The sequence below is a fragment of the Heloderma suspectum genome, chromosome 6 (assembly GCF_057233095.1).
Source record: "Heloderma suspectum isolate Gila_16-S chromosome 6, 16-S_ref, whole genome shotgun sequence".
NCBI lineage: Eukaryota > Metazoa > Chordata > Lepidosauria > Squamata > Helodermatidae > Heloderma > Heloderma suspectum.
In genome coordinates this window covers 31354411-31378486 of record NC_139463.1, presented here as the reverse complement: position 1 = coordinate 31378486, position 24076 = coordinate 31354411, and the positions used below count along the sequence as shown (strand labels likewise).

At 46.1% G+C, this 24076-nt stretch overlaps 1 protein-coding gene across 1 annotated transcript; it reads left to right on the top strand.

Moving 5' to 3' along the window:
• The first annotated feature begins 378 nt into the window (after positions 1 to 378).
• On the top strand, positions 379 to 15895 carry LOC146340613 (nucleoplasmin-like). Its single transcript, XM_084807249.1, has 6 exons — positions 379 to 447; positions 5707 to 5797; positions 8873 to 8955; positions 10430 to 10549; positions 13611 to 13704; positions 15735 to 15895. Exons 1-6 carry the CDS (start codon positions 379 to 381, stop codon positions 15893 to 15895), a joined length of 618 nt encoding a protein of 205 aa, XP_084663375.1.
• The last annotated feature ends 8181 nt before the right edge of the window (positions 15896 to 24076 follow it).

The window sequence follows — 24076 nt, the reverse complement described above, 5'->3', positions numbered from 1 at the left end:
CAGACAGGTTTCACTGATGATGCTTGGTCCATGAAGCCCTGGCTTTCCACCAGTGTGGACTACAACTCCCATCATCCTACCAGTTGTGCATGATGAGAGTTGGAGTTCCAAACAACTGGAAGGCTGCTGCAAAGTAGCAGCAGGAACCCAGGAGACAGAGTTGTTTTTTCATTCATTCGTTTTGTTTTCTCTGCACTGCATGATAGCTGTACACCGCCAGTATGAATCGATGCCCCTACAGAGAGTCATGTCTTGGGGGTTACCTTTCACATTCCAGATCCTCAATGCTATCTACAAATAGTTGCAATAAAAACAGGGCTCCCATATTTGTAAGAGTTATGAAGAAGAGAGAGTTTTAGCAGCTCCAGCTTAATCCTCATGCCTGCAGCACTGAGCCGCAAGAAGCAGTGCTTGCTCCATGTTGCCCGGTCCCCACATCTGCAAGAGGTAAAAGGAGTTGTTCCCGATAATCTTATACAAATGGCATTTAGCAGCTGTACCCAAAGTGGCACCTGCCAGCTGTTGTTAGACTACAACTCCCATCACCCCAGGCTGTGCTGGCTGGAGATAGTGGGAGTTGTAGTCCAACACAGGTGCAGGGCGCCAGGTTGGGGACGACTGGCATTTTGGACTCTATGTATAATGTTATTGTGTTTCTGTCCCCTGCCATGTGAAATGACCCTTCAGAGAACTCCTTAGCTGTCCCTGTTTGTAAATAAATAAATACTAAAAACCCTTGGGAGTCTTGAGAAATCTTATTTACAGCCATAAAATGTGTTGAAAAATCAGTGTTGAGAAATCTTATTTACAGTCATGGCTTTGGAAAACAGTAGGTTCCTTTGCACTTCCAAGGGGAGCAATGAACCCAAGAGGCTGTCAGTGATGGACATTTTGTTTTATTTGCATTTTTAGTACAGCAAAATAACACAAACCAGTATCCCCAGCCCACCGACACCTCCCTAAAATTATCCTTCCCCAACCTTCAACACAAATCCGATGTGATTATCAGCAATGAGCGCTGACTCTGCAATGTAGAGTTCAGCCACACGTACAGACGTAACAACGCACAAATCAAATACACAAGAGACAACAGGGAAGGGGGAGAAAGCAGAATGGGAGGGAAAGGAACAGGGAAGGTAACTTCTGAGTCACAGCTTTCATATCCCCTCACAGATATGGGTTAACTATCAAATAGTTCCAAGAAAGTAGACCAAGTTCTTAGATATTTTTCACTTGTTTAAATTAGAGCTGTGTGCAAATGGCCTCTTGAAATTCTCCACCTTACTTGTGGGGAGAGAAATTTGGGAGACAATTTCACCGAATTTCTCCAGGGGGAGGAGAAATGCTCCATAGTTTCCCCCAGGCAGGGCTCTCATCCTTTCCTCCCAAGGTAGTGTGCCGCCAAAATCTGTAGACACCAGTAGTTAGAAGACTGAAAAATGTGTTTCTGATAAATAATCCATCCTAATTATTGTAAGAATGTCGAGGCCATCCTTTGATAAAAAGATATTTTCAGTACAGCTTATGAATAAAGCCATTTTCCAGGGCATTGGCTGTGTTACAGTCCAATGCTATGCACGTCTACCCAGAAGTAAGTCCCACTGAGTTCAGTGGGACTTACTCCCAGGTAAATGTGAATAGGATTGCAGTCTGTTGCAGCAAAACCAAAAAGGTGTCTAGTAGCACATAAAAGACAAACAAATGCATAAACTTATGAGGACTAGAGTCTATATCATCAGACAGAGTTTCCGTCTTTCGCCCATACAAAAACAGCAACTACAAAAGGATGTTAAGTAACACATGTACATTTGTCTTAACGCTACTCCAGACTTCCTGCATTCTTGATCTCCCTTATTAAGAACGATCATCCTTTTAAGAATGATCTGCTGCCATCTGCTGGATATGGAGATCACTCCATGGAACACCGGAGAACTAACTGATCTCTGTTTGACATCCGTTCCTTCTTTACTCCCTGCAAACAATGGAGCAAGAAGCGACTACTGGTAACCACAGAAGACTTATTCCTTGCTATCTCATCAGCTATGTCTGCTGATTTAGGTTGTTCTGCAGCAATTAAGAGAGCCTTTGCCAACCTGATGCCCAGCAGGTGGGCTACAACATACATCATGCCTGTCCTGGCTGGGACTGATGGGAAGTGTAGTGCAACTCATCTCAAGGGCACCAGGTTGGGGAAGGCTGAAGTCGGTGCAAATGCTGAGATCTATGCACCGAAAGGCTTCACCAATGCATTTTGGTGGATCAAACCACTTCTAAAGGCACAGAAGCAAACTGGGCTAGTTTTTCTTTGAGCAGCTGGCAGACTTGCGGTAGATACATTTTCTTTTGCATAAACTCCCATGCAGGATAGGTGGAGATAGCATTAAAAAAACAGCTATCGGGCTGTCTGCTTCTGACCAGAAGAGAAAAAGAATTATTGGGGGCAGAAACTAACTGGTTGGTGTTTGTATACAGAGAGAGTAAGCAGCAAAGCAGAGTGTGGGTGGTGATTTTTTCCACTTATCTAAACATGTATAAGAGAATAATTATTTCCTCCAAGTGCCAGCATCACCCATGGTTACTACCTTCCCATAATTTGTAAACAAGCTTGCTCGTAATGTCTTTTTTAAAAAAGAGTGGTGCTGAGTGCAAAGCTTGTGTTGGCCTGGCTGCTACTTCCTCTCACCTGGAAGTTTTTCCCCTAGAATTGCCTGTGTGGGGGCCAGCTGTGAGGTTCCAGTGTTGCTCGAAAGGCACTCTGCACATGCTCAGAGGTGCTGGCATTCCCACTTTCCATGATGTTCAAAACAGGTACTAGCCTTGGCACAGATCAAGCCCTGGTTAAAATATTCAGGGATCTCTCTTTTAAAATAAGGGATCAAAGAAGGATTGCTTTTTATCATGGATGTTAAACATTCTGCTGATGTTTCCAAGGGGAGGGGATGGAACAAACTATAAAAGACTAGAAGAAATCTGCATTTAAATCAAAGTATGTACTAGGCAAGATAGGCTTCACATTCATGCTGCAGATTCTAAGTAAAACAACAACAATCTGATTGAAGCTGCACCTATGGAAGAACATGCCACATATGTGGTGTGTTGTAGGTGCCTGATAAAGATCCATCTGTTTTCCCAGGTGTTCCTGGACTGAGTGTGTTGTCCAGGTTGTTTGTTAACTATTGTGTTTTGAGTTTCTCGCTCGAAATATTTCATCTGATGAGTTACATATTTATTACGATGCATTTTAACATTTGATTTGTAAACTGCTTAGATATATCTTGTAGATATGGTAAGCAATATATAAATCAATTAAGTAATTATAATAAGAACACTTTAAGGGGGCAGGGATGTGGGGTATGGTTCCAGGCCTTGGGAAAGATATAGGGAGGAGCCCTGGCCATTTTATAGAAGCTTTTCAACCCTCTACCACATTTGCTTTTCAACTCTCTGCTACTGCTATTAATAAATTCTGTAAGTAGTTGGGTAAGGATTAAAGTGTGACTCCAAAATGTTATAGGAGAATGTGGCAGGCTTTGCCTTAGGTTAGACAGAGAGTGATATTTGAGTCTCTTCCAGTGACTCATTCTGCACAGTTTAGTGTCGCACCACATATGTATTTGCTTTCTTATTTGTTCTGCATTAGATCAGCCACCTACTTTTGGACTGGCTGGGGCTTGCTGGGAGTTGTAGGACTTTTGTCTGTCTAAACCTGCATAGGATTGCACTCTTAATTAGTTCTATGGAATGCTTAGCTGGGCTTTGAAATCTTTCTAATGGCTGTTTAAAGCATGGTGTTTTATTTGATAGTGTGTTGCTTATGGTTTTATGGAAGCTGCTTTGGAAGTGTTGTGGGTTTTGGTTTTTTGCCTTGAAAAGCAGGCTATAAACACTTAAAATAAATGAAATCTCTGTCGTTGTGAGATGATTTTTCACTAGCACTCAAAGCGAACTATCTTATAGCTGGGGGAGATATTGTGGCTCTTCCTGCATTTCATAATATGCTAATTGCTGTGCTGATTACTGTGTGCCATGTTTTCTTTGGGTACATTAGCAAGATGTCCCTCAAATTTACCACTACTCATTTATTTATTTATTTATTTATTTATTATTAAATTTATTAATCGCCCATCTGGCTGGTCACCCAGCCACTCTGGGCGATGTACAGCATACAATAAAAGAGTTTAAAACAATAAAATTCTACAATAAAAACATTTTCTAAAATACCCTAACCCACCCCAAATGCCTGCCTGAACAACCATGTTTTTAATGCATGACGGAAGCTCATTAAGGAGGGGGCATGACAGAGTTCCCTAGGGAGGGAGTTCCACAGAGTGGGGGCCACCACAAAAAAGGCCCTCTCCCTTGTCCCTACCAGTCTAGCTGTCCTGGCTGATGGGACAGAGACAAGGCCATCCGAGGCTGATCTTGTTAAGCGGCCTGTCTGGTGCTGCTGGAGGCGTCCTTAAGATAGGCTGGGCCGGAACCATATAGGGTTTTAAAGGTCAAAACCAACACCTTGAATTTGGCCCGGAAAACAACTGGTAACCAGTGCAACTCCTTCAGCACTGGAGTGATGTGATCTCGCCGGCGGCTGCCTTTAATCAGGCGAGCCGCCGCATTCTGTACCAGCTGCAGCTTCTGAACCGACGTCAAGGGTAACCCCACGTAGAGCGCATTACAGTAGTCGTTTAAACAAGAGGAGACCAGGGCATGTACTACCGATGGGAGCAGATGGTCGGGAAGGAAGGGGCGCAGCCGCTGTATCAGATGGAGTTGATACAGCGCTGTCCAGCTCACAGCTGACACTTGAGCCTCCATGGACAGCTGGGAGTCCAAAATGACCCCCAGGCTGCGGACCTGGTCTTTTAAGGGTAGCCGTACCCCATTCAACACCAGGTCAACATCCCCTAGCCTCCTCTTGTCTCCCACCAAAAGTACCTCGGACTTGTCAGGGTTCAGCTTCAGCTTATTCCTCCCCATCCAGCCACTCGCGGTCTCCAGACATTTGGATAGGGATTCTACGGCCAACCTTGGTGAAGATTTGAACGAGAGGTAGAGCTGCGTGTCATCCGCATATTGATGACACTGCACCCCAAACCTCCTGATGATAGCCCCCAGCGGCTTCACATAGATATTAAATAGCATCGGGGAGAGGATGGAACCCTGTGGCACCCCACAAGTAAGTGGCCATGGGTCCAAAACCTCCTCTCCCAGTGCTACCCTCTGGTACCTGCCAGAGAGGAAGGACCGGAACCACCGCAATACGGTGTCTCCAATGCCCAACCCCTCCAGGCGGTCCAGGAGGATACTGTGGTCAATGGTATCAAAAGCCGCTGAGGGGTCGAGGAGAACAAGGAAGGAGCATTCACCCCTATCCAGAGCCTTCCTCATACTCATAAGCTTAAAAGAAAAGAAATTCTAGAAAATCCTTTGAAGGCCCTCAATTGCTGCTGTCCTAGTGATTAGGTCCCTTCTGAAATTTAGAAGCACCTCAGGTTTAAAGTGGTAGAACCAGAGCCAGTAGCTGTGCTGTCATCCTGCAAGAGGGCTCATCTTCCCCCGAAGATCAAATTCATTCCAACAGTATCTTGTGCCTGCTATATGTAAAAGGGACTTGTGAAAGCTAATGGTGCAAAAGTTGATAGTAAGCATGGAGTATTACGATGTTCTCTGCTATTCTTTTTGTCTCTCCTGTGCTTCTTATCCTAGATCCACACCCTCAGATTGTCACTGAGAAGGATGAACTCCCATTCCTCCAGTTCACTGTCTATAGCAGAAAAACCTGTGGCTGTCCTTTGGGGTAAGGATGTCTGTTTTGCTATATTCCTTTACAGCCACTCAGGACTTTGCAGTGTGATGAAACCAGGTTCTCTGTAGCCACTAGAGGGCAGTAGCAACAAGTGCTAAAGGTGAAGGAGTCCTGTCCTCTTTTCCATCTTCCCACCTTGGCCCCCGAAGCTTTGAAAGTCCAATAGAAATGTCTTTCTTCCAAACCAGAGATGGGGAAACCTGTGGCCCTCCAGATGTTGCTGGACTACAACTCCCATCATCCTGGGGTTGGAGTCTAACAACATCTGGAGTGCCACAGGTTTTCCACCCCTGTTCTAAAATACTTCAGCTCTGGGTGCTCCTGACAACAGGTCAGGCTGAAGGTGACGAAGAGAATGACCTTTTTCATGGTAGCACCCCAGATATGAAATGGCCTCCCCAGGAAGGTTCTCCCAGCACCAAATCATATGAAGTGCTGCTGCTGCTGCTGCTGCTGCTGTCGTTGTTATTTTCATGTCTATACCACCCAATAGCCGAAGCGCTCTGGGCAGTTCACAAGAAAAAAATACAGCATAAAAAATAAATATACAAAATTTAAGAACAGTTTAAAAAGCTAAACAATTTCAGTAAAATACTAGACCTGTTAAACAGCTGGCATAAATACCACATCATATGCCATTACATCTCTGGGAGCAGAGGACAGTTTTAACCTGGCACCGAAAAGATGACAGTGTTGGCACCAGGTGGGCCTCAGTGGGGAGATCATTCTACAGTCAGGGGGCCAACACTGAGAAGGCCCTCTCCCTTGTTGCCACTTTCCAAGCCTCCTTTGGAGGTGGCACTCAAAGGCCTCAGATGTTGACTATAGTGTTCAGGTCAGGAGAGGCACTCCATCAGGTCTTGTAGTCCCGAGCCAGAATAGATGCCATTTGCTAGATGCCATTTGCCTGGTAGCCTCTTAGCTCCTTAGCCTTCTATAGTACGATGCTATACATGTCTATTCAGAAGTATGTTCCATTCAGTTCAATGAGGCTTACTCTCAGATAAGTTTATATATAGGATTGCAACTTCCATTTTTCATTTTATTGTGACTGCTTCTCATGAAATGTTCTATTGCTGTTCTGCTGTTTTATCTTAGTTGAAAGTTCCCTTTGTGTGGGTGGGTTAAGACAATTATTGTAAGCCAGCTTAGAAGTTTTTATCAAATGGAAAGGCTGGATAGTAAATATTTTAATTAAAAGAGTTGGAAACAGTTTTTGCTGTGTGTTTTTTCCACTGCTTCTGTGGAACTTGAGAGGGACTGTGCATGCTTTGCATGCAGAAGGTTCCAGTTCAGCCCCTGGCATTTCCAGTTTAAAAGGATTAGGTAGCAGCTGACAGGGAAAAACCCACTTTATGCCTGATGGCTTTTCTACGTGAGGCATTTATCGTATGCTCATCATACTCCACTCACGACTGTTTATGGGTTCTTTAGATGATGTAATGACCCTCCAGTTCCATTTCTGTGGCGAACCAGCACTTTTGGCGAGCTTTTTTAGAACAAGGAAAATGCAGCATTTAATTGTGAAAGCGAAAGAAAGCATGATTTCCTCTTGTGTATTTGCACTATTCCATCCTACCACAGTGCCACCTAGAGGTTATGTAGCAGGAAAGCAGGAAAGGAAACGCTCCTTGTGTAGTGCTTGGATCTCAGTTCTGTAACGAAACTGAAGACAGATACGGCGGATTAACAGCTGATTAACAGCCTTTTGTAGAAAAGGTCTGAGACCCGGGAGAAGCTGCTGCCAGTCATAGCAGTGGATAATTATGGGCTGGATGCTCCCACCCAGCCTTCCCCAACCTGGCGCCCTCTAGATATCTTGGACTGCAGCAGCCCAGAGTTGTAGTTCAGCACATACAGAGGGTACTGGGTGGGGGAAGTCCGGGCAAGTCTGACCTGGTGTAAGGCAGCTTTCTATGTCCAGGCAAGGAAGTGACAGCCTGTAGACAGAAGAGCCTGTCTTGCTAGGCTTGACCTAGAGGTAACTGGTGAGGACTTGCAAGCCTCCACAAGGACTTTTTTTTTGGGGGGGGGAGGGAGAGAGCTTTTGTGATCTATGAAATCTGAGGCATGGCCATCCACAGGACCAGGCTACCTGGAAGACCCCTCCCATATGAGTCTGCCCAGCTTTTACGAACTTTGGGGGAGGCCCTTCGTTCAGTACCACTGCTGTCAGTGGCTAGAAATGTCCACTGCAGGAAAATCTGGCCGTTTGGGGGCCCAACAGATTCCCACGACTCCCTGGCTCAGTTTGCCTTTGCGAGCTAGGAGGAGGGTTTGCTCCCAAAATCCAGGAACTTTTTTTTTGCACAAATTACGGCCATAATTTGCGGAGCACCACATTTACAGAAAGAAGAAAAACAGAAGTTCCACCGCACGACCCTCCCTCCCTCTCTGCCACTGCCAACACCAGCAGGGGGAGAGAGAGGGTTGCGCAGCAGTGGCAGCAACAGGGTGGGAGGGGAGTGCCGTGGCACTGCCCTTCCTCCCTGTCACCGCCACCGTCACTGCCATGCAAATGCGGAAAATCCGCCAGCTGGCCCAACTCGCTGTGGACCGAGTTGGGACAGCTGGCAGATGTTGGGCCAGAATCCAGGGCTCACCAAGCTCTCTCCACGCAAACAGATTTCTCCTGTATCCCTGTCACTGGCAGATTCGTTGGTGACACCAGAGAGGGCCTTCCTGGTAGTTGGTCCCTGGCTCTGGAACTCCCTACCAAGGGCGGCTAGGTTGGCCCCCTCTTTGTGGTCCTTCCGCCAGCAGGAAAAATTGTTTTTATGCAGGCCCTTAGCAAGAAGCTGGTTTGTTGCTGAAGGGGTTTTCCACTGGTTGGTGCTGTTTATTTCCTTTATTGTGTTTTAAATTGTGTTTTTAATGTATTTCTTTTTATGTTACGCATTAAGATTTTGTTTTTAATCTGGATTTAATATTAGCTGCCTTGAGCGCTGCTCTTTTGGTGGAAAGGTGGATAAAACAAAATAACTAATGAGTTTTCTGATCTGGAATGATCCATGTAACAGTCTGAAGCTGGGAAGTTACATCCCTGGCCTCTTGGTATCCCTGTAGGCTGTGAATTGAACAAGACAACTAGGAAATGTGTGGTGAAAGAGGAGGAGGACTTACTGGAACACCTTGTATACCTGCGAACGGTAAGCTTACATTATTGCAGACGATAGGCTGGATCCTGCACAGGTTCCACTCAGAGGCATTCCTTCCCATGAACCAGGACTAGATGTGGGTGGACTCCATGAACCACATGTGGCTGGACTCAAACTCCCATCAGCCTGCATAGTCGATGATCAGAGAAGATGGGAGAACTGAACTTCTCTATGGAGAACTGACTATAATTACTGAATGGTAAAAGATTCATTTGTAGGGGCCGCGGTGGCTTAGTGGTTAAGACGCTGAACTGCAGACTGGAAGGTCGGCAGGTCAGCAGTTCGAGACCCGAGTGCTGCGTGACGGAGTGAGCTCCTGTCTTCAGTCCCAGCTCCTGCCAACCTAGCAGTTCGAAAGCAAGAAATTGCAAGTAGATAAATAGGTACCACTTCGGTGGGAAAGGTAACAGCGTTCCGTGCACCTCAGTGTTCAGTCATGCCGGCCACATGACCACGGAAGCGTCTTCGGACAGCGCTGGCTCTTCGGCTTAGAAACGGGGATGAGCACCGCACCCTAGAGTCGGACACGACTGGTTGGGGACACCTTTACCTTTTTTTTAAAAGATTCACATGCTCAGAGGCACTCTGTTCTCCAGGTAGCCTGTAGTTACCAAGAAAAACCAGTCACAGCATCCGTGCAGAAAACTGATCCTGGGAACAGATGTCAGAGAGCCTGGGCTAAACCTAATTCCTCAACCACAGGAGTGGGGAACCTGTGGCCTTCAGATGTTGTTGGATTCCAAATCCCATCTGCCCCAGCCACCTTGGTCAGTAGTCAGAGATTATGGCAATTGTAGTCCAACAACATCTGGAGGGCTGCAAGTTCCTCCACCCCTGCCCTAAGTCCCCTCTGATTTTCAGAGTATTTTCCCCCATTCCATGTCCCTCAAAGAATGATGTGTGGGAAATGGATGAACTCAGATGTTCAGAAAGAGATTCCTGACCCCTAATAGTATACTGGTAAATTTTGAGATGCAGGCATTCATCATGGCAGTCCCCATAGCCATGCCCCCAAGGAGAGTCCAAAAATTCAGGCGGCTGTGTTGATCCATATCAACAAACCAATTCTAGCAGTTTTTGTCTCCACCAGGAGCAGGCCTTTGTAAAGCTAATGGGTCTTAATTGCCCATTCAAGACCAAGCCACCCCAAAACACTTTGCATCGCAACAGGGAAGAATATATTGATGCTGGGAAAATTCATTTCCCCCTAGCTGCTGTAAGGATTGCAGCTAAGCTCAGAGATAACGGAATCTGAGAGGGGAGCGGGAGGCAGATGATGTCAGTGTCCCTGCTAATAAAAAAAAGTCCCAGTGTTGTGTCCCTGTGAGCCCCGGTTCTGCTACAGCACTGATGACTCTGATCTGCAAGCTGGATGAATTTGTGGAAAGGCTTTGGTTGTTTCTGGAATAGGCAAATGGTTGTTTCTGGAACAGGCAAATGACCGTGCTCTTTGTCACTCCTCCAGGTCTCCCTGGGTGAAGATGCAGATGATGTCCCACATGTCATTGCCGTGGAGTCCAAAAACATGGCAGGCATCCCCAAGCCCATGCCAATTGCATCGCTGAGGCACTCCGTCTTACCAATGGTAATTCCACGGGGGAATGAACCGTGTTCAAACAACCCCGAAATCTTTGAGCGGGGATGGGTGAGAAATTCATTGTGATTTGTTTTTGACTCAAATTCGCCCCATTCGCACCCCCGAACCTGAACGCATTTTGGGGGCAAAGCTTGCATATTCCCGAGCTTGCAAGCACATTTGCAAAATTTGTTTGTTAGGAAAAGATTGATAGTATCGGGGAATATTTAGCATTAATTTTAGCTTGTCATTTATTTCTGCTTCATTGACTACGCTAAAGCCTTTGATTGTGTGGATCACAACAAACTGTGGAAAATTTTTAAAGAGATGGGAGTACCAGACCACCTTACCTGTCTCCTGAGAAACCTGTACCAGGGTCAAGAAGCAACAGTAAGAACCAGACATGGAACAACCGATTGGTTCAAAATTGGGACAGGAGTACGACAAGGCTGCATATTGTCGCCCTGCTTATTTAACTTATATGCAGAGTACATCATGAGAAACGCCGAGTTGCATTAATCAGAGGTCGGAATTAAGATTGCCGGGAGAATTATCAACAACCTCAGATACGCAGACGATACCACCCTAATGACAGAAAGTGAAGAGGATCTAAAGAGCCTCTTGTTGAGGGTGAAAGTGGAGAGTGCAAAAGCTGGTTTGAAACTCAACATTAAAAAAACGAAGATCATGGCATCTGGCCCCATCACTTCCTGGCATATAGAAGGGGAAGAAATGGAAGCAGTGACAGATTTTATTTTCTTGGGCTCCAAGATTACGGCAGATGGTGACTGTAGCCATGAAATTAAAAGATGCTTGCTCCTTGGGAGGAAAGCTATGGCAAACCTAGACAGCATAGTAAGAAGCAGAGACATCACCTTGCTGACAAAGGTCTGTCTAATCAAAGCTATGGTTTTCCCAGTAGTAATGTATGGCTGTGAGAGCTGGACTATAAGGAAGGCTGAGCGCCGAAGAATTGATGCTTTTGAACTGTGGTGCTGGAGAAGACTCTTACAAGTCCCCTGGTCTGCAAGGAGGTCAAATCAGTCAATCCTAAAGGAAATCAACCCTGACTGCTCATTGGAAGGACAGATACTGAAGTTGAAGCTGAAATATTTTGGCCACCTAATGCGAAGAGAAAACTCCCTGGAAAAGACCCTGATGCTGGGAAAGACTGAAGGCAAAAGGAGAAGGGGACGGCAGAGGATGAGATGGCTAGATAGCATCACCGATGCAATGAATATGAACTTGAGCACACTCCGGGAGAGAGCGCAGGACAGGAAGGCCTGGCGTGCTATGGTCCATGGGGTCACGAAGAGTCGGACATGACTGAACAACTGAACAACAAATTGTCATTTTTTTATCCATGTTTAATATGTCCCTTTTTAACTTTTGTAAAATTCTGGATCTTTTCCTTCTGTTCTATTGCGATGACCTTGGATTATAAACAATGCAACTGAACTGACTGACAGACAGAGATAGTATGTGACTGAATTAGGGATGTACGGATTGCAGAAATCTGTTCCGTCTGTGTTTTGCCGGAATCAGATTTTTTCCGTTCCTGAATTTGCACAAATTCACAAGTGCAAAAAGCACAAAATCCCTCAGAGTATTCAAAATCCTCCCAAATGTGCATTTTCATGCTTTAGCCTTGCATTTTGGGCTGCTTTTTAAAATCCTTTTTGCATATTTTTTGATGACAAAATTTGCACAAATTTGGAAGAGTTAGAAAAATGGTCCACAGGTCAGCAGAATCCACCCCACAAGGGAAAAACCAGTCTGGTGCATAATCCGCCAGTTGGCTTCAGCAAAATCTGAACTCATTTCATTCCGTTGTGGATTTCTCCAACATCCCTAGGCTGAATACATTGCTGGAGAGATGACATCATCACCAAGGGAAATGTCCATGTTGCTGAATGGCTTTTGAGTAGGGATGGCACAGGCGCCAGATTCCAATTGGAAATCCAGTGGAAACCCCCTTGCCTGCACCCCCAAACCCCGCTCAGCAAGCCCCAGCCCCCACTCACCTCCTGCTCACGGTCAGCGAGCGGCCTGCACTCACCCTGGCGGCCTCATCAAGCTCCATGGTCACCATCTTTTGAAAAACAAAATGGTGATCGCAAAAATGTGCATATTTGTGTATGTGTGAAAATGCACATTTTTGGTAAATGTGCATATTTGCATTTTTGCAAAAATGCACATTTTCGCGTGTATGCAGATTTGCACATTTTTGCAATCACTGTTTTGTTTTTCAAAAAATGGTGACTGTGGAGCTCAACGAGGATGTCAGGGTGCATTGATACACCTATTTCAGTGGGCAGGTGCCAGGTGGGGTGGGGAGTGAGCAGAAGTGAGGTGTTGGAGGACAGAGTTGAATGTGCCATGTAGCCCACCCTAGCAGATTTTGGACAGGCACATGTGGTAGAAGGCAGTCCTTCAGGAACCCGGATCCTGGGGTACTGGAGGCGGGGGGAATAACTCAGTGGTAGAGCACCTGCTTTGCATGCAGAAGGTCTCTGGTTCAATCCCCAGCATCTCCAGGTAGAGCTGGAAATATTCCTGCCTGAAACCCTGGAGAAACACTGCCAGTCAGCGTCAACAATACTGGGCTAGATGGACCCAGGGTCTGACTCAGTATAGAGCAACATTCCCACAATTCTATCCCAAGTTGTATTAGAAAGCCTTCCTCTGCGATCCTCCCCCTCTGATAGCCAGTGTGGTGCAGTAGTTAGAGTGCTGGACTGGGACGTGGGAGATCCCAGTTCTAGTCCCCAGTCGGCCATGAATCTCCTTGGGTGACTTTGGGCCAGTCGCTGACTCTCAGCCTAACCTACCTCACAGGGCTGTTGTGAGGATAAAATGGAGAGGACCATATAAGTTGCCTTGGGTTCCTTGCTAAAAGAAAAAAAGGTGGGCTATAAATTTAATAATAAATTTAAAAATCCTTTGGACCAATCAGGCCTGTGATGCGTTGTTGCTGTATTGTCTTTCTACCTCTGCTGCAGGTTATTTAGAAGAAAAACATTCTGAAGTCTGATGTCTGTCTGTTTGGGCTGTTGTTGTTTCTTAACAGGTCAGTCTTGACAGCTTTGAATTAATCCCTCCTGTTACCTTTATCTTAAAATCTGGAACTGGACCAGTCTATCTGAATGGACAACACCTGATCTGTGAGTGAAAGCCAGGCCACTGGAGTGAGTGAAAGGCGGTCTGAATGAGGGGAGAGCTGAAAGTGGTGGCGTTGTCACCTAATCAGACCAGAAAATTCAGGACAGAAAAGACTGGGGCTCCTGACTGTTTAAGGGTGCAGTTGCATGTACAGATAACACCCAGAGCCCACATTTTGGAGGGGGATGATGGGGGCGCCATCTACCAGGCTTCGGGAAATGCATCCAAATTTCCAGGTAATGCAAATTAGCAATATCGTGCCTCTTAAGGATACTACTGGCAGCTTTGTGGTGGCAAAAGCTGTCAATGATCTCCAGATAAATGCCTCTATGTATGCATAGGGAAGATGTAGACTTTGGTGCAGCAATTAATGTGTGACTCAAGCCTGACGCTTGAGGGGAGGGGAGTTCTGAGTTCAGATTGCTTAGGATGTAATCCTGTGTATGTTTAGACAGAAAACCAAGTCAGATCTTGATTTTTAAAGACAAATTAGAGGTCATGTGAAAGACCAGTGAACAGTTTCTGGGTAGGTTTACTGAAATGCAGCTGCAGAGGGATGTATCTGTGGGACTGAAGCAATGGGAGAGGAGAAGTCTGCTTAATCCTTCCCCTACCAACTGTGTTTCCTATTAAAACATTACTTATCTGTGAGTTGCTTCACATACACACACACACACACACACACACACACATGCACACAGAGGAAAAACCCATGCAGCAACCCTGAATCTTTTCCTCATGGGTGGGAAAGCAGTGGGAGAGCTGATGCAGGGAAGGATTAAGCATCCCCTGTTCTGCTCTAATTTGCATCCTCCCTGCAGCTACTTTTCAGTTTAAAAAAAGAAGAAGTCAAGAGACAGTTTGTGCATCTTTCACATCATGTCTAGCCAGTGGAGACTGGTGGCTCTGATGTCAGTGGGGCTGTAAATCTGCTCCAGGTTTCAGTCAGAATCAGTCAGAACTCTAAAGGAGCTATCCAATGTGTGAAGCACCTTGGATAGCTCCTTTAGAGTTCTGACTGAAACTCGGAGCGGATCCATTGCCCCACTGACATCAGAGCCACCAGCTTCCACTGTGTCTAGCTTTCACCCCTCACAGGCATTTGGCTGCATTGGGCTTCTTTTCCAGTTGTTTGGCAACTGCATTATTCATTTCATATTATTTATAAATCACTTGCCTACATATATATTCAAAGCAGTGTACAACTAATCAGAAACTGAGAAATCTTTAAGAGGTAATAGTTTTTACTGGGGTGTGTGTGTGTGTGTGAGAGAGAGAGAGGGGGGGGTCATTAATGTTATTTATCTAGAAAATATTACTTCTCAAAAACAGACAAAAGCCCACACAGATTCAGAAACACTTTTGTAAGGCATCTTCAATCCCATCTCCCAACTTCATAAGACAGGTGTGGGCAACTTGTAACCATCCAGCTGTTTTGGCCTACAGCTTCCATCATCCCTCATTATTGGCTATGTTGGCTAGGGCTGCTGAGAACTGGAGGTGAAAACATCTGGAGGGCCACAAGTTATAACCCCTGCTAGAAACACTGTCTTTGTTTTATTTCTAAATTGCCAGGAACATAACCTTGCCAAAGCTATGTCCTTCGGCCAACAAAAACCCTGAAGCGTGTGTCAGTGGCAGCATTTATGGAAAGATGGAGGTTGGGAGCAGCCAACCTGCCAGTCCTTGACGCTGTGTTCTTCAAAAGAAAAAGAAAAAAAAAAGTCCAGGCTTTGCTGTCATTGTGACATCATGTCCTGCTCTGACTTCCATTCTTCTTCTCTCCATGCCCAGAATCCATCTTAACTGGCACAGAACTCTAGGCACAGTTGAATGCATTCAGCTGGTCCCAGAAGACCTCAAGTGCCTCCTTATCTGTGCAACCAGGCACTGTTTACGCTCCTCTTCTTGCTGATTACCCTGAGCTCTTTGGGCAATATGGGAAAGGAGGGGATGCCCTTCAAAGGAGCCCAGCTGTGCTGGTGGTGGTGGGTTTTCTATTTAGTGCTGCCTTGCAACCCTCTTTTCCAAGTGGACGATGGTTCTGACTATGAGCCCACAGAAGGTGATGTTCCAGAGGATGTAGACACCGGGGAGAGCAATTACGATGATGAGCAAGCAGCCAATACGGAGGTGCAAGCAGCCAATACGGAGGTGCAAGAGGCCAGTACAGAGATGCAAGAAGTAAGTTAGCAAAGCACCCCTATACATATGTGTGTCTATCTACTATGCAATTTATGGTCATTAAGTGTGATGCAGAATCCTGTAAGCAGGCCATGATACATTGACACCTCTACCTCGAAATACCACCTGAAGGACAGTATATACATTTATTAAATAAGTAGAGCCTGGACCCAGAACCTTTTACCCACCACCAAACACACCCAGAGCTCAGCTTATACCATGGCATATGAGAGACTGGGCTACCTTTATTTTTATTTTGGAAATTTATACCCTTCATTTTCATCATTCCATTCCAAGTTCTTCATTCATTTTTTTCATGCCCCCTTCCCCAACCTGGTGCCCTACAGATGTGTTGGACTACAACTCCCATCATTCACAGCTAGGAATAATGGGGGCAGCCCAATATATCTGGAGAGCACCAGGCAGTGGAGGCTGGTGCGTCCAAGTTCAGCGGGGTGGTGAATCCACTCCAAGAGTGGCTGGGTTACCAGCCAGATGGGCGATTGAGAAATTTAATAAATTAAATAAATTAAAGTTTCAGTCAGAAGCAGTCAGAACTCTAAAGGAGCTATCCAAGGACGTTTAGAGTTCTGACTACTTCTCACTGAAACCCAGAGTGGATTCACCACGCCACTGATCTCGGGGTCACCAGCCTCCACTGGCACCAGATTGGGGAAACCTGCTTTTAGTGCACTTATAAGGGTTTTCCTCTCCTTTTGCTATGTCATTTCCTATCTAAGGGAAACACTTATTAAATAACCCACCTCTCCATTTAAAAACCAAAGGACACTCGAGGCAGCGCTCGCGTCTTCAAAACATCAACATCACAGCCATTTCCAGGGGTAGCCGTGTGGGTCTGTTGCAGGAAATACAGCAAAGAGTCTTGTGGCACCTTAAAGGCTAACAAATTTAGGGCACAGTCTGATGTGTTGTACCCTCAGGAAACCCTCAGGAGCTGGGGCTCTAGCAAACTTAAGAATCCCAAATAGTTAGTGCACCCCTGTTCCTAAGGAGGGACTGGATCATCCTCTGACAGGGGAAGCCACTTTTTTAAACCTTCCTTGAATGTCATCAATCAATATTGATATTGTGGCAGTGAACCAATGGGCCTATTTTTCATGATGCTTGGGTCCCTCTCAGAGAGAGGTTCAAACCTCCTCCCCTTTCTATTAGGATACAGTTGCTGGTGGCCCAGCTCCCAGCAATAGTGCAGCTAGGGCTGGACTTCAGGGGCAAAATCCAGGGCCCTGCACACACACTCTGAAAGTGGCAGGTGCAGAAGCAAACTGCATAGTATTTCTGTAGTCATGATGGTGCTATGATTTAAGCAGTTTTCCTGCTGTTCTTGCTCCAACGTATCAGGAACAGAGAAGCAGTTTTAGAGCATGGAGTGGCAGTTGGAGGGGGAGAAGAGAAATGTTATTTCTAATGCACATGGCCATCTGAAGGGTGCCCGTAAGACCATTAAGTCCAGGGTCTAAAGCAAGAGTGCAGAACTTCATGCCTGTGGGGCAAAGCTAGCCCTCTTGAGGTCCCAGTATGGCCCTTCTGGGTTCGCCAGAAGGCCACTTCCCTTTCCCCCAACCACTGATTGTTGGGTAGTTTCCCAGCTTTTGTGCAGCCCCCCCCCCTTCTAAAAGATTGAAATGCCTCCCCTAAGGCTTAGTTCCTGGCAGGAAGAGCTGTAAGCCAAAATAGGGTGGGCATGGCCAAAGTCTCAGCTTATTTTAGCTTAAAGATCTTACTGCCAGGAACCAAGCTCAGAAGAGGCATTTCAACTAGTGCTGTGCCAAAAATGTCTCCCACATTTTTTTCAACCATTCTCATTCAATTTGAGAGAAAAGAAATTGCTTTTGAAAATAAATTCAAAGGAGACATTTCAGAGAATTTTTCATGGGTTGGGTTTGGGGTTCTTGTGCTTACCTTACTTATGAGGTGGCTGAGGAGAGTGTGTGAGTGTCCTGTCCGTCATTGTAGTCATCTCTGTAGCAGCCTGTCGCTCCTTGGCTTCCCACACTTCAGTTAAAGCCACCATGAGGAAGACATCATGAGGTAATTCCTTTCATGGGGCTTTTTCAGTTCAGGAAATGCAGGTGGCCTGGGAGGCTGCAGAGCAAGGGAAAGATGTGCAATAGAGAGAGAAAAACACGCAACATGCTGAGCCACCTCGCAGTGATTAGGCAAGCTCAAAAATGCCACCCAAAGAAATTCAAAGCTCTGCCTCAGAAAAGTGGAAGCCTCAGCACAGCTGGTGCTGTTGCCACCTACAGAAGCAGTGAAATAAACCAAAAACCCTTAGGAAAAAAAGACAGAAGCTGTACTACAACCCCTGCCGATAGTGAGCCCTATCTGTGAGAAACAGTTGGAGAAGTTCTCCTCCCCTAGGAGAAACTCAGTGAAATTGTCCCGCCAATTTCTCTGCCCACAAATAGGCTGGAGAATTTTGGGAGGCCCTTTGCACACAGCTCTAATTTCAGCCTTTTAGAATGGGGAAAAAACTGCACAAACACTGGGAAACCAGCAAATGATTGATGGTCAGGGGGATGGGTGGAGCCTTCTGGGAAACCTGAGGAGGGCCAGATTGGGACCCTGGGCCTGTGGTTCTGCACCCCTGCTTTAGAACGAAGGCATACAACAGAAGGGAGTAGAGCCTTCAGCAGTGTATAATGAGGAGAGGACTCTATGAGAATAGGGGTGATTCGAGTAGGTCCCCATCTTAATCTATTAAATGTTGGCAAGTTTCGCCATTCAGAACTTCCACACGAAAGCAGTGGCCTGGGTGTTAGTGAAATATCTGCACAGATGTGCTCCTGGTTTTAAAGCAAAAGCTGGGTAACAGCCCTCCAGAAGTGTTAGCCCACAGTTCCCATCTGCCCTAGCCAGCATAACCAATGGCAAGAAGGCCCGCTTATGTGCCGTTACCTGAAAACACACTGTTGGTTGTGGAATGACCCATAAGGCCTCCTCAGATTTCTCCTCAGGAGAAGGCGGCCTGCTAGGTATCCTGGCCCCAAGTTTAGGACTTTGAATGTCAGCAACAAAACCTTGAACATGGCTCAGTAGCTAATAGGCAGCTGGTGCAGTTATTTTAACACAGGTGAAATATGTGTATAGCTGGGTGCTCCCATGCATTCTCTACCAGCTGCATCTTCTGCCTTGAAGGGCTCCATCCTTAAAGGCAGCTTAGAAATATTTTTGCATGGATGCAAGGTCAGCCCTACGTAGAGCACATTACAGTAGCATAATCTTGAGGTAATCAGTGCATAAATCACTCTGGTTGGGCTATTCCTATCCAGGAATGGGCACAGTTGATGCACCAATCAAAGTTAGCAATGGGCGTTCTGGGCCACTGAGGTCAGCTGGGCCTCCTGTGACAAGGATGGATCCAGAAGCACCCTCAGAAGTACCTCTCCTTTAGAGGGAGTGCAACCCCATCCAGAATGGGCAAACACCCCAATTCCTGGACCTGAGAACCATCCAGCCACCCATAGAGTCTCTCTTTATCAGGGTTCAACTTCCGTTTATCAGCCTTCATTCAACCCATAACTGCATTCAGGCACTGGTTCAGAATATGCACAGCTGCTCCCGATTCAATGTCAGAGACAAATAGAGCTGGGTGTCATCAGCATACTGGTGACACCTAGCCCCAAATCCCCTAATGACCACTCCCAATGGCTTCATGTCGGCTTCCATAAGAGCTGAACCAATGTAGAACAGTACCCCGAAGTCCCAACTCCTTGAGGCAGTCCGTGAAGATACCGATGAGAGATCAAGAAGAAATAACAAAGTCACATTCCCCCTGTCCCTCTCCCAAACAAGGTCATCTATCAGGGTGACCAAGGCCAATTCCATCCTAAAACCAGGCCTGAACATAGACTGGAATGGATCCAGTTTTTGTACATGGAAGGGGAAGCCAGCTTGTCCTTCACCACAGGCAGCAAAATGTCTTGGCCCAGCCATGCTAACTGTGGGGGTGAGGGTGGGTGGGAAATGGTCTGAGAAAAGCAAGCAAGATGGATACAGTTAGAGAGTTTCAGCAATTTCCTTGTTTTTGTCAAAAACAAAACAATAAGGGAGCAATCCTATGGGGACAGGCAGCTGCCTCCAAACTTGGAGGTGACCGCTTATCCAATGCAGGGTGGGCAGAGCACAGAGGAGATCTTCGCCTCCACACTCTGGCTGCCTTGCATTTGTGGCTAGATAGCCAATTCCAGCTGTCTAGCCACAGAACTTCAGAGCAGGGGTGGTGGTGGCTGGACGACACATAGGAAGTGTCATACTGGCCCTTCCGAGGTCCCCACTCCCGCCCCTGGGAATCCCCTTGCCCCCAGGAATGCCTCCTTTCCTCCTGCTCCATGCTGCTCTTACAAATGTGGAGCTTAGGATAATCCATTCTGCCTACAAGTACAAGGTGGCAGGGGAGGGTATGAGGAGGTGGTTTTCTGGGAACTGACCTTGGAGTGTGGGCTCTGAGGTTGGTTCCTGAAAACCAAACAATCCTATGGCCATTTAGCCGCTGTCTAGCAGCCATAGGGTTGCGCCCTATGGGTGCAATCCTATGTGTATTTAGATAGAAAAAGTCTTACAAATCCCAGCATTCCCCAGCCAGCCATGCTGGAAGTTGTAGGACTTTGTTCTGTCTAAACATACATAGGATTGTGCCCTAAAAGACATTAAATGAAGCAGTTCAATGATAGGCAGTTTAAAATCAAGCCCCAAATCCCATGGGACACCAAGATAAATGGTTTAGAAATTGGAAAATACATCTCTCTCTCTCTCTCTCTCTCTCTCTCTCTCTCTCTCTCTGTGTGTGTGTGTGTGTGTGTGTGTGTGTGTGTGTGTCTAACAATCATGGTCAGCCCTGCCATTAGGCAGACTGAGGTGGTCACTTTGGGCACCATTTTCTGGAGACTGGGAAACATTGGTGAGGTGCTGGAAGGACAGACCTGTGCATGCCATGCCATATGCCCTCTAAGCTAGCCTGCTGCCCTTGGGTGCAGTGGAGGGCATCCCCTTGCCGAAGTAATCTTCAACAGTCAGTCAAGTTGGGTTTTGTACTAGTCATGGTGTGGGTTCCATCTTGACCTTCACCTCAAGGAACATAATGTCCTGCTGAATTCTGCTGGGAAACAAGTTGCAAAGGGAGTGAGTACTTTGTTTACAGGTGTTGGTGGTGGCAGCAGCAGCAGCAGCAGGAACCCTGGGGCCATGCAAACAGCCATGGTGAGCCCACCTCCGATCTAAAACCTAAAGGAAACTGTCAAATAATTGTTTCCCCCAGCTCAAGTAAGAATGCAAGATCATACTGCTGAATGCATACCTTCATAGTGGTCGCTTCCATGGCTGTCACCTGGGGCATGATTTACAATTTTGCAAGTGATATATGGGGAAGGGTACGAGATGTCAGGGCTTACATTTGGAGACCATAGGTTTATTTACAAAGGTCTCATACACAGCATCGCATTGGACATGCCCTGCCTTGATCCCAATAGTGGCAGAGACTTCCCTGTTCAGGTACAGCAGGGGTGGGAAATCTCTTTTAGCCCAAGGGCCATATACAGTTTTGTGGACACTCTCGGAGGCTGCATTCCAGTGATGGGCAAGGTCAAAGCAAAAAGGGGTGGGGCCAAATTATACAAGATACCAGCATATTTTGACTTAAAGCTCTTCCTGCCAGTAAGTAAAGTGTGCTGGGCAGGGGAGAAGATGGCCTTGTTTAGGAGCTGAATCATCCTGAATCCCTTGAGTTGCTAGACCAGTGGTGCAGAAATTCTTTCAGCCCAAGGGCCAAATTCCATTTTGGACAAAATCTTGGGGGCTGCATTCCAGTGGTGGGTAGGACCAAAGGCAAAAAGGATGGGGCCAAAAATACCAGCTTATTTGAGCATAAAGTTCTTACTGTCAATAACTAAGCCACAGGAGAGGCATTTCAACTTTTTAGAATGGGGAAAGAACTGCACGAAACCAATAAACTACGAAAGAATTCGGGGTCCAGGGAAAGGAATATGGCATTCTGGGAAACCCTGGAGGACCATACTGAGACCCCTGGAGGGCTGGATTTTGCCCCCGGACCTGAGGTTCTACACCCCTGAGGTACAGGTTTTCTTCCCAACATAACAGAATTTATGCGTACTTTGTACTAGAACTGTGCTCAAATGTTCTCTCAAAATTCTCCAGCCTATTTGTGGGCAGAGAAATTGGGGGACAATTTCACCAAGTTTCTCCTAGGGGAGGAGAAATTTCCAACAGTTTCTCACAGATAGGGCAGGGGTTGTAGCACAGGATCTTTCTTATTTCCTAAGGGTTTTTGGTTTATTGCACTGCTCCTGCAAGTGGCAACAGCATCAACTATGTTGAGGCTTCCACTTTTCTGAGGTAGAATTTTGAATTTCTTTTGGATTTTGAGCTTGCCTATCACTGCGAGGTGGCCAAGGGTGCTGTGTGTTCTCTCGCTTTCTGTTACACATCTTTCCATTGCTCTGCAGCCTCCCAGGCCACCTGCACTTGAAAAAGCCCCATGGGAGGAATTGCGTCATGAATCATGATATCTTCCTCATGATGGCTTTCAGTGAAGTGTGGGAAGCTGAGGAGGCTACAGGCTGCCACAGAGATTACTGTATGATGACAGACAGGACACTCATGCACACTCCTCAGCCACCTCCTAAGTAAGGTAAGCACAAGAACCCCAAACCCAACCCATGAGAATTTCTCTGAAATTTCTCCTCCTTTACATTTCTTTTTGATTAAGTTGAATGACAATGTTCAAAAAAAATGTGGGAGAAATTTTCAGCACAATGCTACTTTGTGCCACATCCACCCAAGAGAATACGGTTGTTGTTTTTCCTGATGGATTGAATGAACTAAATTGTTGTTGTTCAGTCGTTAAGTCGTGTCTGACTCTTTGTGACCCCATGGACCATAGCACGCCAGGCCTTCCTGCCCTCCGCTCTCTCCCGGAGTGTGCTCAAGTTAATGAACTAAATACAGAACAAGATTTAATAAAGATAATGGTGTGTCAGCTTCCAAATGCTGCTAGAAGTGTCCTGCAATAAATGGTTGGGTGTTAAATGCTGATATGGAATATCAAGTGGCTATCTGTGCAGCTAGAGAATATTTAGTGTCTTTCAAATCTCACTTCACTAGGGATGTCAGAGAAATACATTTGGAGGGTGGGTTTGACACCCTAGGCTCCCCCCCCCACCTGGACTTTGTGTCAGTTCCTGATGTGGCACTCAACTCGATCTGCAGAGAGTTGGGCCAGTTCATGGATTTTCCAGGAGGTTTGCACATTTGTAAAAGTTTTTCTTAAAATTTCTGAGCAATTTGCACAAATTAAGGCCAAATTTGTGTACAGTCAGCTATAATCCATGCAAATTGCAGAACCTCCCTCCCAAGATGCACAAAAACATTCCCAGAGTTTGGGGAAAGCCTGCAGCTCAACTCACAGATGCAAGTCAAGTCATACATGCTGTGGAACTCAGTCGAGCCAACCGCCCCCCCAGATTTCCCAGCAATGGACATCCCTCCACTACAGTTCACACAAGTCACAGGAGAAGATTGAAGAGGGAATTTGGGTGGGTGCCAACAAGACTCACAGAGTGGCTTACAGAATGGGGAAGGGCTGTTGTTCAATGGTAGAGCAAATGCTCTGTATGTAGATTCTAGGTTCAGTCCACAGCATCTCAAGGCAGGGCAGGGAAAGACCCCTGTCTGAAATCCCAGGGAGTCACTGCCAGTCAGTGTAGACAATATTGAACTAGATGGACTCAATGGTCTGAGGTGGTATAAGGCAGCTTCCTATATTCCTAAAGTCAACGAGAACAGTAACGTATTTATTTATGTATTAATTAATTTTTAATCCACCCAATAACAAGCGTTCTTGGGCTATTTAAAGATGTGGGGATGTTGATTGTTAGCTTCTTCAAACTGGGAATGTTCCATTTGTGATGACTTCTTGTTTTAGCACTGGAATGATCCTTGGGTTTTCTCCCCTTAGGAGGAAGCATCTAACCAAAGATGATGTCCAGTTTCTGTGTCATAGCAAGTATCGGATGGAGGAGGTCTGCCAAAGGAACAACTTTAAATGGTTCCATATGCTACCAATGGATTACACTACAGATGGATTATACTACAGATGCATGATTAAAGATTTGTTGTAGGAAAGATGGCTGCTTTTCTTCTGGTCTGTGC